The sequence below is a fragment of the Ranitomeya imitator genome, chromosome 2 (genome assembly GCF_032444005.1).
Source record: "Ranitomeya imitator isolate aRanImi1 chromosome 2, aRanImi1.pri, whole genome shotgun sequence".
Taxonomy (NCBI): Eukaryota; Metazoa; Chordata; class Amphibia; order Anura; family Dendrobatidae; genus Ranitomeya; species Ranitomeya imitator.
In genome coordinates this window covers 374,686,985-374,703,114 of record NC_091283.1, presented here as the reverse complement: position 1 = coordinate 374,703,114, position 16,130 = coordinate 374,686,985, and the positions used below count along the sequence as shown (strand labels likewise).

The following is a 16,130-nucleotide window of genomic DNA, read 5'->3' as shown; positions in this document are numbered from 1 at the left end:
ATCCTGCGTCCCCATCCTGTCATGTGCTGCTCCATCCTGCGTCCCCATCCTGTCATGTGCTGCTCCATCCTGCGTCCCCATCCTGTCATGTGCTGCTCCATCCTGCGTCCCCATCCTGTTATGTGCTGCTCCATCCTGCGTCCCCATCCTTATGTGCTGCTCCATCCTGCGTCCCCATCCTTATGTGCTGCTCCATCCTGCGTCCCCATCCTTATGTGCTGCTCAATCCTGCGTCCCCATCCTTATGTGCTGCTCCATCCTGCGTCCCCATCCTTATGTGCTGCTCCATCCTGCGTCCCCATACTGCCTCTGACCCGCTCGGCGCCGAGTGCTGGGGGGCCTGAGCAGGCGGGGACACCGACACGCTGTGGGGGTCAGGTGCCGGTATCGCCGCCAGCTCAGGCCCCCCCAGCACTTACTATATTCACCTGTCCTGCGTTCCAGCGCTGGGCGCCGCCATCTTACCGGTCTCCTGGCTGTGACTGTGATCAGTCAGAGGGCGGCGCCTGCGCGCATTAAGCGCGTCATCGCGCCCTCTGAACTGAAGGTCACAGGCCAAAGACCGGGAAGATGGCGGCGCTCAGCGGTGGAACGCAGTACAGGTGAATATGGCCGATACTCACCCTCCTGGCGGTCCCTGCTTCTCTGTTGGAGATCGCGGTGTGCGTTCAGTGTGAACGCACACCGCGATCTCCCGGGAGCGTCACTCTGTGAGGCCCAGACTGCGCCGGCGCTTGCGCCTGCGCAGTCTATAAAGGCTTCGGACAGAGTGACGCTCCCAGCGTTATATTATAGATATATATATATATATATATATATATATATATATAGACTGTATATATGTTTTCTCGACTATTTGAGCCCATGGATCCATTATATGTCCATTTTGCAAGCCGGCGAGAAAATGACACACGGATATTTTTTTGAGAAAAAAATCGCATCCTCGCATTGAATACGGATCACTGTTCAGGAACTTTTCTGCGTATCTCGGCCGTAAAAAAAGGACTGTATTTTTATACATTAGGTGTGACCCCGGCCTGAAGTGTGATACACACCATGTCACCAAACAGCACAGTGACTATCTGTAGCCCTACATACAGGCCCACTTACTGACTCCAAGATTGTAGACACCTGGGATGCTTGTTAGTGGACACACCTTGATTTAACATGTCCCTTTTGTCACATTATTTTCAGGGTTACCATCATTTCTGTCCAGGCCTATTTCATGAGTTTTCTTTTTTTATTCTGTGGCAGCATGTGAAAAAATGTGTATATGATAGTGTGGACCCTAGGGGTCAGCAGTACCATACAGAGTAATGAGAGACTTTGCAGAGTAAAGAGGGCTGGGAAATTAGCAGTTCTGGTTCTGGCAATGAAGAACCGGCGTCCCTTCTCCGTAAGTATACAGACAATAGGAGCGGTTATCGGCGGGATGTCACATTTGACAACAAAAACTAAAAAAAAAAAATTAAAAAAATTTCTCGCCCTCTGGGACAGGACCAAATTGAGTGTGTTGTAAATTTAAAGGTATGTTCACACATGCTGTATTTGCAGCGTAATCACCGTCTGTTCTCCAACCTCTTCTATCCACAGAACCGCCCACCGTGCGAGAGCTCCTGGCTAGACAACTGCGCCTGGAGCGGACAGCAGCGCTCCTGCTGGCACAAGTTCAGCAGCAGGGCCGCACGCTGCGACACCTGTTGGGCCGTGGGAGGAGATACATTTTTTTTTGTTATTGTTGTTGAATATTTAGTATGTAAATTGTTAAAAAACAAACAAATAATGTTAAAAAAAAAAGTCATCGCATTATTTTATGGTTCTGGAGCTATAAGGGTTAAAATTTGACCAGCAATTTCTCATTTTTACAACACCATTTTTTTAGGGACCACATCTCACATAGTCATTTTGAGGGGGTCTATATGATAGAAAATACCCAAGTGTGACACCATTCTAAAAACTGCACCCCTGAAGGTGCTCAAAACCACAATCAAGAAGTTTATTAACCCTTCATGTGTTTAATAGGAATTTTTGAAAGGTTAAAATAAAAATGAACATTTAGCCTTTTTTTGCACACAAAATTTACTTCAGCTCCAATTTGTTTTATTTTACCAAGGGTAACAGGAGAAAATGGACCCCAAAAGATGTTGTACAATTTGTCCTGAGTACGCCGATACCCCATATGTGTGGGTAAACCATTGTTTGGGTGCATGGCAGAGCTTGGAAGGGATGGAGCGCCATTTGACTTTTCAATGCAAAATTGATCTATCGCTATGACGTACTATCCCATCACTGGGAATTAAGTCCCAGGACACCTTGACGGTATAGTACGTCATATGGGATTAAGGAGTTAACCACTTTATATAAAATGAACAACCATGAATAACGGGAGTTATACAATACAATTTTATTACACAAAAGAGAGTTGCCTACTCAAACTATTACATTGTGGAAACCAAAGCATAAAATACATATTGTTGAGTTAACGCTAAACATAAAAGTTTGTTTTTATACGGTGTGATCCTGCCAGGGCACAGCTCCAGAACCATTAAAGTACAGGCAGTATTTTTCTCGACAGTCCCTTGCATCGTCTGTCTGTCTGCCAGATCCCAGCGCTTGAAGACCTGCTAAATTTTCTTCTTGTGTCCGCCATTCCCCGGGCACAATATCTCCAGTTCTTGGGTCCACAGAATCAATAAATGAAGGAGGAGAGTAGGAGCTGGTATCGTGACGTCTCAGGAAGTTATGGAGCACACAGCATGCCAAAACCGCAAAGTCTATAGATGGCATCCTCAAGTTGATAGCTGTGTGGAAAACTCTAAACCGATTCGCCATAATCCCAAAGGCATTTTCAACCACACGACAGGCCCTAGACAACCGGTAGTTATAGATTCTGCGCTCCACTGTGAGTGTTCGCTGCGCAAATGGCTTCAGCAGATGTGGTTGAAGAGGGAAAGCTTCATCAGCGATGAAAACAAAATTGAGGTTCCCTTTTGTGTCTTCATTTTGTGGCAACTGCAGTTGATTGTTCCTCAAGCCTTCCCCAAATGAAGTGTGTTCAAAAACACCACCATCGGAGACTCGACCATTCATGCCAACATCCACATCCACGAACTCATTGTTCGCATTGACAAGGGCCATGAGGATCAGACTGAAATATCCTTTATAGTTGTAGAAAAGGGATCCAGAGTTGGCTGGTTGCGTGATGCGCACATGCTTTCCATCCAATGCGCTACCGCAGTTTGGAAACTGCCACAGCTGCTCAAAATCGGAAGCAATCCTCTTCCAGTCATCCGCCGTCTTGGGAAACTGCAAGATGAAAAGGAAACATGTACAAATTAGGAAAAATATATTGTTGTGCACATACACTCTCATGTGGACATCCTAGAGTGATTGACGCGCAGTATGGAGTAGTCAAACAGAGTCAACAATCCTGAGTATGCAGGCAGCCATTTTATCAGACTGCTTCACTGACTGACAGGGGTGCTAAACAGTATATCGACATAATATAATCTATAATATAACGCTGGGAGCAGCAAATTAAAGAACGGTGGCGCAGGATGGGAGCAGCACATGTCAGAATGGAGGCGCAGGATGGGAGCAGCACATGTCAGAACGGGGGCGCAGGATGGGGGCAGCACATGATAGGATTAGGACGCAGGATGGAGCAGCTCATGACAGGATGGAGACCATATACCAATATAAATGCTCGCCACCCGGGCGTAGAACGGGTTCAATAGCTAGTATAATATATCGAAATAACACAGCAGCAAAAAACAATAGTAGTAAATATACAGTCACCTCCATATAATGCCTTAAGCTCTGCACAATGGCCTCGCATGTCTCCGGAATCATAATGCTCAGTAAAGGCCTGGAAACAGCAGCGGAAAACTGCAAATCCTGAAGAGACCTTCCTGTGGCCAGGAACCGCAGTGTCACCGCCAACCTTTCATCCACGTGCACGGCTGCACGCATCGGCGTATCCCGCCTTTGTATGAGTGGCGTAACAGCAGCAAGTATTATCTTGAAGGATTCCTCTGACATCCTAAGGTAGTTTCGGAAATCATGAGGGTTATTATCACGTAACTCTCTTATGAGACCTATGTGTGACAATGTAGATCTTTTCTGCAGCCAGCTCCGGGTCCACATGCGACGTTTTCGTTTTGGACGTCTCTCCTCTAGGAGACGTGCTGCCTCAAACACCAGGGCAGCAGCAATGACAGACCTCTCACCGGAAGTGAGCATACTTCCTAAAAAGAAAACAAATGTACAATAAATACACGTGCTAACAAACAAAATGTTTTGACCATTGATCTAAATATATATGGTGCTACCGGCATAAACGGGGCAGTCCACCGTGCTACAGCTCGATCTGTAAAAGGATAAAATAGGCCACGCTACAGCTGTCTACCTGAGGCGCTCTGGCCTACCCTACTCTCCATAAGAAACAATCGTCCACGCTGTAGCGTTGTATATACCTCTTGCGGTAAAAGTCTGTAGTTTAAAGTCCAGGGAATCCAGGGGATTTAGGAGTTCTGTTTCTGCTCCAGAGAGAAAAGAATACAGCTCTCGACAGCTCCGGTTTTATCGGCCAAGAACAATAGTACTACGTCTGTCGAATGAGCGCACAGTATTGTACCGCCCAATCAGTATACAGGAGGTGGAGAATTTGGCGCTCCTACGTATCAAGCTCCTCCACCCATTACATCGTATACAATATCGTGTACACCTATGTTGCACGATGCGATCATGCCGCCACAGCGGGACATTTGACGACGAAAGAAAGTTTCAAACGATGTGCTACGACGTACGATTCTCTGCGGGGTCCCTGATCGCTGCTGCGTGTTAGACACAGCGAGATCGTTAAGGTACCGTCACACTAAACGATATCGCTAGCGATCCGTGACGTTGCAGCGTCCTGGCTAGCGATATCGTTCAGTTTGACACACAGCAGCGATCAGAATCCTGCTGTGATGACGTTGGTCGCTGCAGAAAGTCCAGCACTTTATTTCGTCGCTGGACTTCCTTCTGACATCGCTGAATCGGCGTGTGTGACTCCGATTCAGCGATGTCTTCGCTGGTAACCAGGGTAACGTCACCACTCTGCTTTCCGGCCGCTGTGCTTACACAGGGCAGAGAAGCAGAGCGCCGAGGGACAGACAGCGGAAGGTAAGTATGTAGTGTTTGTTTTTTTTTTTACTTTTACGCTGGTAACCAGGGTAAACATCGGGTTACTAAGCGCGGCCCTGCGCTTAGTAACCCGATGTTTACCCTGGTTACCGGGGACCTCGGGATCGTTGGTCGCTGGAGAGCGGTCTGTGTAACAGCTCTCCAGCGACCAAACAGCGACGCTGCAGCGATCCGGATCGTTGTCGGTATCGCTGCAGCGTCGCGTAGTGTGACAGTACCTTAAGTATATCGCTGGAACGTCACGGATCGTGCCGTCGTAGCGACCAAAGTGCCACTGTGTGACGGTACCCTAACAGGGAAATAAGTAGATAAAAAGTGAATGTTATCTGTCCAGAGAAAGTAGGGAAAGTGAAATCTTGTAAGAGAACAAGACTGTAAGGAGTCAGGTAACAAGAGACAGTACAAAGTAACTCGATTAAAAATCAAGTATGGAGAGAGAGGTTACCTGTATCACATAGTAGCCAGGAGCCTGAAGGAAGACAGAGGTGCAGTGGTAGGTGTTACCTGATATGGTGGGGCCTGTTGGCCTCCTCCACTATATATTGGGTAAAATTATGAGAATTACTCAAAATTATCTGCATAAGTTTCTTCAGCTTTAAGGCTATGTGCACACATCTGGAATTGCCACTGAAATTCCGCAACTGTGCCGCGGGTAAAGCACATGCGGAATTGGCATGCATATTCCCGCTAAACACTAGCGTTTTTGCAAGCGTAATTAGCTGGCAGAATGCTAGCGTTTTCCAAGCTTTCTGTCGCATCACTTAAAAAACTGATTGACAGGTTGGTCACACTTATCAAACATAGTGTTTGACAAGTGTGACCAACTTTTTACTATTGATGCTGTCTATGCAGCATCAATAGTAAAAAGATCTAATGTTAAAAAAAAAAAACAATCGTGATATTCTCACCTTGCTGCAAAGCATCCCTGGGAACGGAAGCATCGCAAGGAGCAGGAAGGCTGCCGGGGCCGCCGGAAGGTGAGAATATCATGATTTATTATTTTAATTCTTTTTTGTTACAGGTATATGGTTCTTTTTTTTTACAGGTATATGGTTCCTATCCTCCACCCTGGGTACCAACCGCACATGATCCGCTTACTTCCCGCATGGTGGGCATAGCCACATGCGGAAAGTAAGCGGATCACTGCATTCCTATGTGTGCGGAATCCCCGCGATTCCGCACAAAGAATGAACATGCTGCATTTTTTCCAGAATGCGATTCCGCCGTGGAAAAGACCGCAACATGTGCACAAAAATTGCGGATTGCATTCTAATAATAGGATGCTTAATCTATGCGTTTTTTTGCAGTTTTATAGCGAAAAACCATGAAAAAAAACGCAAAAAATCCTGAATGAATGCACACAGACTAAAAAAAAAAAACGCAAAATGGACACGTCAAATTTTTTTTACAGACTGGGGAAAAGAATCCATATTTTCATAGACTGTTCTGGAATTTCTGGACGTTGGCAGCTTTGGTCGTTGACAGGTCAATCAAATGGTGAAACCCGTGGGCCTGTTTTCAGGTCCACGAGCCAGCCAGAGAGCCGGATCTCCAGCGTGCTGCACTATGCCCCGGTCCAATGTGTACTATGTACATAGATTGGAGTTACTGCAAATTATGTCCTTTTTGGCTAAAAATACTCTTCAAAATTAAGAGGAGCATTTTTAGACCCCTTTAAAATATGTAGTGTAACCTCTGTCAGAGCCTGTCCTTTGGAGCAGGGGGGGCACAGCAGTCAAACCCTTAGCAACTGATGGCCCTTTAATAAAAATCCATATAAAAAGTCCTATATGACTTCTACAGCTGACCAGGCTGTATGGGTTACAGAGAATGGCAAGTGGCCACGAAAGGCCGACATACACTGGAGGGAAACCAGCGGTGGTGGGGTGATGCTGCAGGCCCTGGGTGGGAGGAGGGGGTGTCCCATCAGTGAGAGCGGAGTGGATCGATTTCCCGATGGTGGGCTTCAGGAAGATGGCCGCCTCCAGCGGCGAATGTGCAGATTGGGATCTCGGCTAACGACCGGCAGCCTCGTCCCACTTCTGCCGCTGGCTTCCTGCAGCAGGGATCTTGCATCCTGTGACCACCCCACCCCCCACTCGTAAGCTATATTTGGACTATAAGACAAACCCCAATTTTCTACTTCAAAAAAATGCCTCTTCTAGTCTTAAAAATATCTTAAATGCTCCTGAGGACAGGAAATAAATTGTCAGCAAGATCTGAACGATTTATTATTATTATTTATTGTTATAGCGCCATTTATTCCATGGCGCTTTACATGTGAGGAGGGGTATACATAATAAAAACAAGTACAATAATCTTAAACAATACAAGTCATAACTGGTACAGGAGGAGAGAGGACCCTGCCCGCGAAGGCTCACAATCTACAAGGGATGGGTGAGAATACAGTAGGTGAGGGTGGGTAGATTTAGTGCGTTTGCCCAACAAATTGCAATGTGTGACCATACTGTGAGCTTTATCACTGTAGAAATGAAAATTCAAGCCATAAATCTCAGTTTTATTAAAAACACAAATAAATAAATCTAACAAAAAGGAGAAAGATAGAACTATGTTTATACATACAAGTCTATAACAATAAACTTTGCAAATCAGTATGTAGAACTAAGGCTACTTTCACAGTGGTGTTTTTTTTAATACGTCGCAATGCGTCGTTTAGGGGAAAAAACGCATCCTGCAAAGTTGTTTGCAGGATGCGTTTTTGCCCCATAGAGTTACATTACCGACGCATTGCGACGTATTGACACACGTCGCAACTGTCTTGCGACGGTTGCACCTTGTTGTGGCGGACCGCCGGGAGCAAAAAACGTTAAATGTTTTGCAGCCGACGGACCGCTTTTTCCGACCGCGCATGCGCGGCCGGAACTCCGCCCCCACCTCACAATGGGGCAGCGGATGCGCCGGAGAAATGCATCCGCTGCACCCGTTGTGCGGCACAACAAACGCTGGCGTCGGAATCTCGGCCCGACGCAATGCGACGGGCCGAATCCGACGCTAGTGTGAAAGTAGCCTAAGCCACGTTAGAGATAAGTAACAAAAACAAAAAGCACGAGAGTGACAGTACCCTCCCACCACAGTCTCACCAACATGCAGCCTCACTAGAGTGACATGACCCACTTCCTGACAGCCACAAGGGAGTTACAAATGTGAAGAAAATCCAGTTTCTTAGAAATTCGAAAATTTACTGGAAAATAGCTAAAAAATGAAAGCATGCTAAATTGCAGAGACAGCATAGAAATGAAGTCATGTGCGTCTGAATCGCGTTGCTATGCTGACTCTGCAATTTAGCATATTTTCATATTTTATCTATTGTTCAATAAATTTAGTGATTTCCTATAAGCTGGATTTTCTTTACATTTAATTTACATTTGGTCCCAGGGAATCCGTGCTTCTGTGCGCCTAGAGCAAGCTGTTTTTTTTTTCTATTTTATCTGCAAGGGAGTTGCATCTCCCCCTTCTCCGCACAGACCCCCTCCTCCTCAAGACCCTCTTCCCTGCACAGCCACACATCTCCCATTTCTCCATACAGCCCCACATCACCCCCCTTTCTCCGCGCAGCCCCACATCACCCCCCCTTTCTCTGCACAGCCCCACATCACCCCCGCTTTCTCTGCACAGCCCCACATCACCCCTGCTTTGCCGCACAGCCCCACTTCACCCCCTTCTCCGCACAGCCCCGCATCACCCCCTTCTCCGCACAGCCCCGCATCACTCCCCCTTTCTCCGCAGTCCCACATCAACCCCCCTTTCTCTGTACAGCCCCACATCAACCCCCCTTTCCCTGCACTGCTCCATATCACACCCCTTTCTCTGCCCAGCCCCACATCACCCCCTTTTCTCTGCACAGCCCACACATCACCCCCCCTTTCTCCACACAGCCCCACATCACCCCCCCTTTCTCCGCACAGCCCCATATCAACCCCCCTTTCTCTTCAAAGGCCATAACCCCCTTTCTCCGTACAGCCCACATTACCCCCCCTTTCTCCGCACAGCCTCACATCACCCCTTCTCCGCACAGCCCCTCATCAACCCCCCTTTCTCCGCACAGCCCATCACCCACCTTTCTCCACACAGCCCCACATCACCCCCTTTCTCCGCACAGCCCCACATCACCCCTGCTTCGCCGCACAGCCCCACTTCACCCCCCTTTCTCCGCACAGCCCCACATCACCCCCCTTTCTCCGCACAGCCCCACATCACCCCTGCTTCGCCGCACAGCCCCACTTCACCCACCTTTCTCCACACAGCCCCACATCACCCCCTTTCTCCGCACAGCCCCACATCACCCCTGCTTCGCCGCACAGCCCTTCACCCCCTTCTCCGCACAGCCCCACATCACCCCCTTCTCCGCACAGCCCCACATCACCCCTGCTTCGCCGCACAGCCCCACTTCACCCCCCTTTCTCTGCACAGCCCCGCATCACCCCCTTCTCCGCAGTCCAGTGCCAGTTTTATAATTTTCGTAGCTGTTTTTAACTGTATTCACATCAGCGCTCCTCACTGCATTGTATGTTATTATTGTGATGATTATTTGTTGTTAAACCTATAAAAAACATAAAAGAAAAAACTGCTGAATAAGAAACCAACTTCGGCCTCCTGTACAAGGGTCCAGTGTGCAGCCCCTCATCTCCGAGCTCTCTTTTCTCCAGCCGCCCTCAGCAATAACATGACTCCCTACTCTCGGGTCTTCACTGTGGACTGACGGAGACCCCGCCCCTTCCGGTGACATCATCCCGTCACATGACTATGACGTCAGCAAAGGTCCTTCAGACCTCTTGGATTTCGCCTCTACAATAGAGCTAGTATTTGGCTCTGCAGGTGGAGGTAGGTGCTGGAGATTCCCCATTACTAAGAGCTATAACGCTTTCTCCCCTCTCCTCTGATAGATACATACGACCCAACTATGAAGAACCGGAAGTCAGGAAACAGATATTGCTCCTGTAGTACAGCGCCCCTGTCAGACACACAGTATAATGTCCCCACAGTGCTGCCATCCCCCCACACACAGTATAATGTCCCCACAGTGCCGCCATCCCCCCACACACAGTATAATGTCCCCACAGTGCCGCCATCCCCCCACACACAGTATAATGTCCCCACAGTGCCGCCATCCCCCCACACACAGTATAATGTCCCCACAGTGCCGCCATCCCCCCCACACAGTATAATGTCCCCACAGTGCCGCCATCCCCCCATACACAGTATAATGTTCCCACAGTGCCGCCATCCCCCACACAGTATAATGTCCCCACAGTGCCGCCATCCCCCCACACAGTATAATGTCCCCACAGTACCACCATCCCCCCACACAGTATAATGTCCCCACAGTGCCGCCATCCCCCACACAGTATAATGTCCCCACAGTGCCGCCATCCCCCCACACAGTATAATGTCTACACAGTGCCACCATCCCCCCCACACAGTATAATGTTCCCACAGTACCGCCATCCCCCCACACACAGTATAATGTCCCCACAGTGCCGCCATCCCCCCACACACAATATAATGTCCCACAGTGCCGCCATCCCCCCCACACAGTATAATGTCCCCACAGTGCCGCCATCCCCCCCACACAGTATAATGTCCCCACAGTGCCACCATCCCCCCACACAGTATAATGTCCCCACAGTGCCGCCATCCCCCCCACACAGTATAATGTCCCCACAGTGCCGCCATCCCCCCCACACAGTATAATGTCCCCACAGTGCAGCCATCCCCCCACACAGTAAAATGTCCCCACAGTACTGCCATCCCCCCACACAGTATAATGTCCCCACAGTGCTGCCATCCCCCTCACACACAGTATAATGTCCCCACAGTGCCTCCATCCCCCCACACAGTATAATGTCCCCACAGTGCCGCCATCCCCCACACAGTATAATGTCCCCACAGTGCCGCCATCCCCCCCTCAGTATAATGTCCCCACAGCACATTAGCCCCCCGGCACATTAGCCCCCGACACACCGCGGGGGGGCGGGGGGGATCAAACATGATCGCGGTGTGCCGGCGGTACAGGGAAGCATCGTGCAGGGAGGGGGCTCCCTGCGGGCTTCCCTGAGACCCTCGCAGCAACTGTGAAGCCTGCAGTGCTGTAAGTCAGATCGGTGATCTGACAAAGTGCTATGCAAACTGTCAGATCACTGATCTGTGATGTCCCCCCCTGGGACAAAGTAAAAAAGGAAAAAAAAAAAATTTCCACACGTGTAAAAAAAAAATAAATAAAAAAATTCCTAAATAATGAAAAAAAAAAATATATTATTCCCATAAATTCATTTCTTTATCTAAATTAAAAAAAACAATAAAAGTACACATATTTAGTATCGCCGCGTCCGTAACGACCCAACCTATAAAACTGTCCCACTAGTTAACCCCTTCAGTAAACACCATAAGGAAAAAAAAAAAAAAAGAGGCAAAAAACGCTTTATTATCATACTGCCGAACAAAAAGTGGAATAACACGCTATCAAAAAGACAGATATAAATAACCATGGTACCGCTGAAAACGTCATCTTGTCCCGCAAAAAACGAGCCGCCATACAGCATCATCAGCAAAAAAATAAAAAAGTTATAGTCCTCAGAATAAAGCGATGCAAAAATAATTATTTTTTCTATAAAATAGTTTTTATCGTATAAAAGCGCCAAAACATAAAAAAAATGATATAAATGAGGTGTCGCTGTAATCGTACTGACCCGAAGAATAAAACTGCTTTATCAATTTTACCAAACGCAAAACGGTATAAACGCCTCCCCCAAAAGAAATTCATGAATAGGTGGTTTTTGGTCATTCTGCCTCTCAAAAATCGGAATAAAAAGTGATCAAAAAATGTCACGTGCCCGAAAATGTTACCAATAAAAACGACAACTCATCCCGCAAAAAAACAAGACCTCACATGACTCTGTGGACCAAAATATGGAATAATTATAGCTCTCAAAATGTGGTAACGCAAAAAATATTTTTTGCAATAAAAAGCGTCTTTCAGTGTGTGACGGCTGCCAATCATAAAAATCTGGAAAAAAAACCCGCTATAAAAGTAAATCAAACCCCCCTTCATCACCCCCTTAGTTAGGGAAAAATTAAAAAAATGTATTTATTTCCATTTTCCCATTAGGGTTAGGGTTGAGGCTAAAGTTAGGGTTGGGGCTAAAGTTAGGGTTAGGGTTTATATTACATTTACGGTTGGGAATAGGGTTGGGATTAGGGATAGGGGTGTGTCAGGGTTAGAGGTGTTGTTAGGGTTACTGTTGGGATTAGGGTTAGGGGTGTCTTTGGATTAGGGTTTCAGTTATAATTGGGGGGTTTCCACTGTTTAGGCACATCAGGGGCTCTCCAAATGCGACATGGCGTCTGATCTCAATTCCAGCCAATTCTGCGTTGAAAAAGTAAAACAGTGCTCCTTCCATTCCGAGCTCTCCCGTGTTCCCAAACAGGAGTTTACCCCAACATATGGGGTATCAGTGTACTCAAGACAAATAGGACAACAACTTTTGGGGTCCAATTTCTCCTGTTACCCTTGGGAAAATACAAAACTGGGGGCTAAAAAATAATTTTTGTGGGAAAAAAAAAAGATTATTTATTTTCATGGCTCTGCGTTATAAACTGTAGTGAAACACTTGGGGGCTCAAAGTTCTCACACCACATCTAGATAAGTTCATAGGGGAGTCTAGTTTCCAATATGGGGTCACTTGCGGGGGGTTTCTACTTTTTAGGTTCATTAGGGGCTCTGCAAACGCAATGTGACGCCTGCAGACCTTTCCATCTAAGTCTGCATTCCAAATGGCGCTCCTTCCCTTCCGAGCCCTCCCATGCGCCCAAACAGTTGGTTCCCCCCATATATTGTGTATCATCGCACTCAGGGCAATTTGGACAACAAATTTTGCGGTCCAATTTCTCCTGTTACCCTCTGAAAAATACAAAACTGGGGGCTAAAAAAATAATTTTTGTGGGAAAAAATTTTTGTTTTATTTTTACGGCTTTGCATTATAAACTTCTGTGAAGCCCTTGGTGGGTCAAAGCGCTCACCACACATCTAGATAAGTTCCTTAGGGGGTCTACTTTCCAAAATGGTGTCACTTGTGGGGGGTTTCAATGTTTAGGCACATCAGGGGCTCTCCAAACGCAACATGGCGTCCCATCTCAATTCCTGTCAATTTTGCATTGAAAAGTCAAACGGCGCTCCTTCCTTTCCGAGCTCTCCCATGCGCCCAAACAGTGGTTTACCCCACATATGGGGTATCAGCGTGCTCAGGACAAATTGTACAACAACTTTTGGGGTCCAATTTCTTCTCTTACCCTTGAGAAAATAAAAAATTGGGGGCGAAAAGATAATTTTTGTGAAAAAATATGATTTTTTATTTTTACGGTTCTGCATTATAAACTTCTGTGAAGCACTTGGTGGGTCAAAGTGCTCACCACACCTCTAAATAAGTTCCTTAGGGGGGTCTACTTTCCAAAATGGTATCACTTGTGGGGGGTTTCAATGTTTAGGCACATCAGGGGCTCTCCAAATGCAACATGGTGTCCCATCTCGATTCCAGTCAATTTTGCATTGAAAAGTCAAATGGCGCTCCTTCCCTTCCGAGCTCTGCCATGCGCCCAAACAGTGGTTTACCCCCACATATGTGGTATCGGTGTACTTAGGACAAATTGTAAAACAACTTTTGGGGTCCATTTTCTCCTGTTACCCTTGGTAAAATAAAACAAATTGGAGCTGAAGTAAATTTTTTGTGAAAAAAAGTTAAATGTTCATTTTTATTTAAACATTCCAAAAATTCCTGTGAAGCACCTGAAGGGTTAATAAACTTCTTGAATGTGGTTTTGAGCACCTTGAGGTGTGGAGTTTTTAGAATGGTGTCACACTTGGGTACTTTCTATCATATAGACCCCTCAAAATGACTTCAAATGAGATGTGGTCCCTAAAAAAAAATGGTGTTGTAAAAATGAGAAATTGCTGGTCAACTTTTAACCCTTATAACTCCCTAACAAAAAAAAAATTAGGTTCCAAAATTGTGCTGATGTAAAGTAGACATGTGGGAAATGTTACTTATTATGTATTTTGTGTGATATATCTCTGTGATTTAATTGCATAAAAATTCAAATTTGGAAAATTGCGAAATTTTCGCCAAATTTCCGTTTTTTTCACAAATGAACGCAGGTAATATCAAAGAATTTTTACCACTATCATGAAGTACAATATGTCACGAGAAAACATTGTCAGAATCACTGGGATCCGTTGAAGCGTTCCAGAGTTATAACCTCATAAAGGGACAGTGGTCAGAATTGTAAAAATTGGCCCGGTCATTAGCGTGCAAACCACCCTTGGGGGTAAAGGGGTTAAGGGCCGTATTGTTCTTTTCAAATTGAGTCTGAGCGATGAATGTTTTCATATGGTGGTTCAAGGCTGTTTCAGCAAACCACTCGTTCATAGTAGAGGGGGTAATCGAATTCCATTGACAGGGAAGCACTGTTTTAGCGGCTTGCAAGAGATAACTTAATAAAGATTTATTTTATATATGATTATGTATAAGATTTTATATATGACATTTTCATATATATTTAGCTCTGGCTGGGATAGCACGCGTGCGGGGTCACGCGTGCAACAGATATTAAGTGCAACAGGATAAAGTGCTTGGCAGTTAGACAATGGCATTGAAGCTGATGTTCATCTCTTCTCTTCTTCACACAGGTATTTAACCCATCATCCGTTTGTGTGCTGACTGACAAGTGTGAACTGAATCATAACTAGCAAGATTTTTTTCATGGTATTTAACCCATCATCCGTTTTGTTTGCTGACTAACAAGTGTGAACTGAATCATAACTAGCAAGATTTTTTTCATGGTACTTAACCCATCATCCGTTTGTGTGTTGACTGACAAGTGTGTACTGAATCGTAACTAGTAAGATTTTGTCATGGTATTTAATCCATCACTCCTGTGGTGGTTTTCTTTTTTTTTTCTCTCTTTTTAGTTTCTGCTTTAACCCCTTAATCCCATATGACGTACTATCCAGTCAAGGTGACCTGGGACTTAATTCCCAGGGATGGGATAGTACGTCATAGGCGATCAGCCATGCTCACGGGGGGAACGCGGCCGATCGCTGCCGAGTGTCAGCTGATTATCAGAGCTGACATCCGGTACTATGTGCCAGGAGCGGTCACGGACCTCTCCCAGCACATTAATCCCCGGAACACGGCATTCAAACATGATCGCAGCGTTCCGACGGCATAGGGAAGCATCGCGCAGAGAGGGGGCTTCCAGCGTGCTTCCTTGAGACCCTCGGAACAACGCGTGTGATTGCGTTGTTCAGAGGGTCTCCTACATCCTCCTCCTTGCAGGCCCCAGATTAAAAATGGCCGCAGGGCTCCTTCCGGGTCCTGAAGGGAGGTGGCTTGCAAGCGCCTGCACAGAGTAGGTGCCGGCAAGCCTGCAGCTCTGCCTGTCAGATCGCTGATCTGACACAGTGCTGTGGAAAGTGTCAGATCAACGATCTGACACTATAACAAGATGTCCCACACTGGGACAAAGAAAAAAAAAAATTACATGTGTAAAAATAAAAAAAATAAAAACTTCCTAAATAATAAAAAAAATACTGTTCCAATAAATACATTTCTTTATCTAAATAAAAAAAAACACATAGTACACATATTTAGTATCGCTGCATCCAAAATGACCCGACCTATAAAACTGACCCACTAATTAACCCCTTCAGCGAACACCGTAAAAAAAAAAAACGAGGCAAAAAACAACACTTTATCATACTGCCAACCAAAAAGTTGGAATAACATGCGATCAAAAAGACAGATATAAATAACCATGGTACTGCTGAAAACTTCATCTTGTCCCGCAAAAAACGAGCCTCCATACAGCATCAGTGAAAAAATAAAAAAGTTATAGTCCTGAGAATAAAGCGATGCAAAAATAATTATTTT

At 46.1% G+C, this 16,130-nt stretch overlaps 2 protein-coding genes across 2 annotated transcripts in view; one reads left to right on the top strand and one right to left on the bottom strand.

The window, feature by feature from the left end:
- Positions 1-2,505: 2,505 nt before the first annotated feature.
- The window catches only part of LOC138666612 (uncharacterized), a 30,362-nt gene continuing 16,737 nt past the window's right edge, over positions 2,506-16,130 (bottom strand). Inside the window, exons 2-3 of the mRNA XM_069754808.1 lie at positions 3,799-4,247; positions 2,506-3,306 (exon numbers count right to left, since the gene is read on the bottom strand). Of these exons, the coding sequence (XP_069610909.1) occupies positions 2,506-3,306; positions 3,799-4,247 (1,250 nt within the window). The remainder of the gene's footprint in view (positions 3,307-3,798; positions 4,248-16,130) is intronic.
- Positions 9,974-16,130, top strand: part of LOC138664006 (zinc finger protein 182-like) — an 82,799-nt gene continuing 76,642 nt past the window's right edge. The window contains exon 1 of the mRNA XM_069750400.1: positions 9,974-10,029. The gene's annotated coding sequence lies outside the window, so the exon portion shown is untranslated. The remainder of the gene's footprint in view (positions 10,030-16,130) is intronic.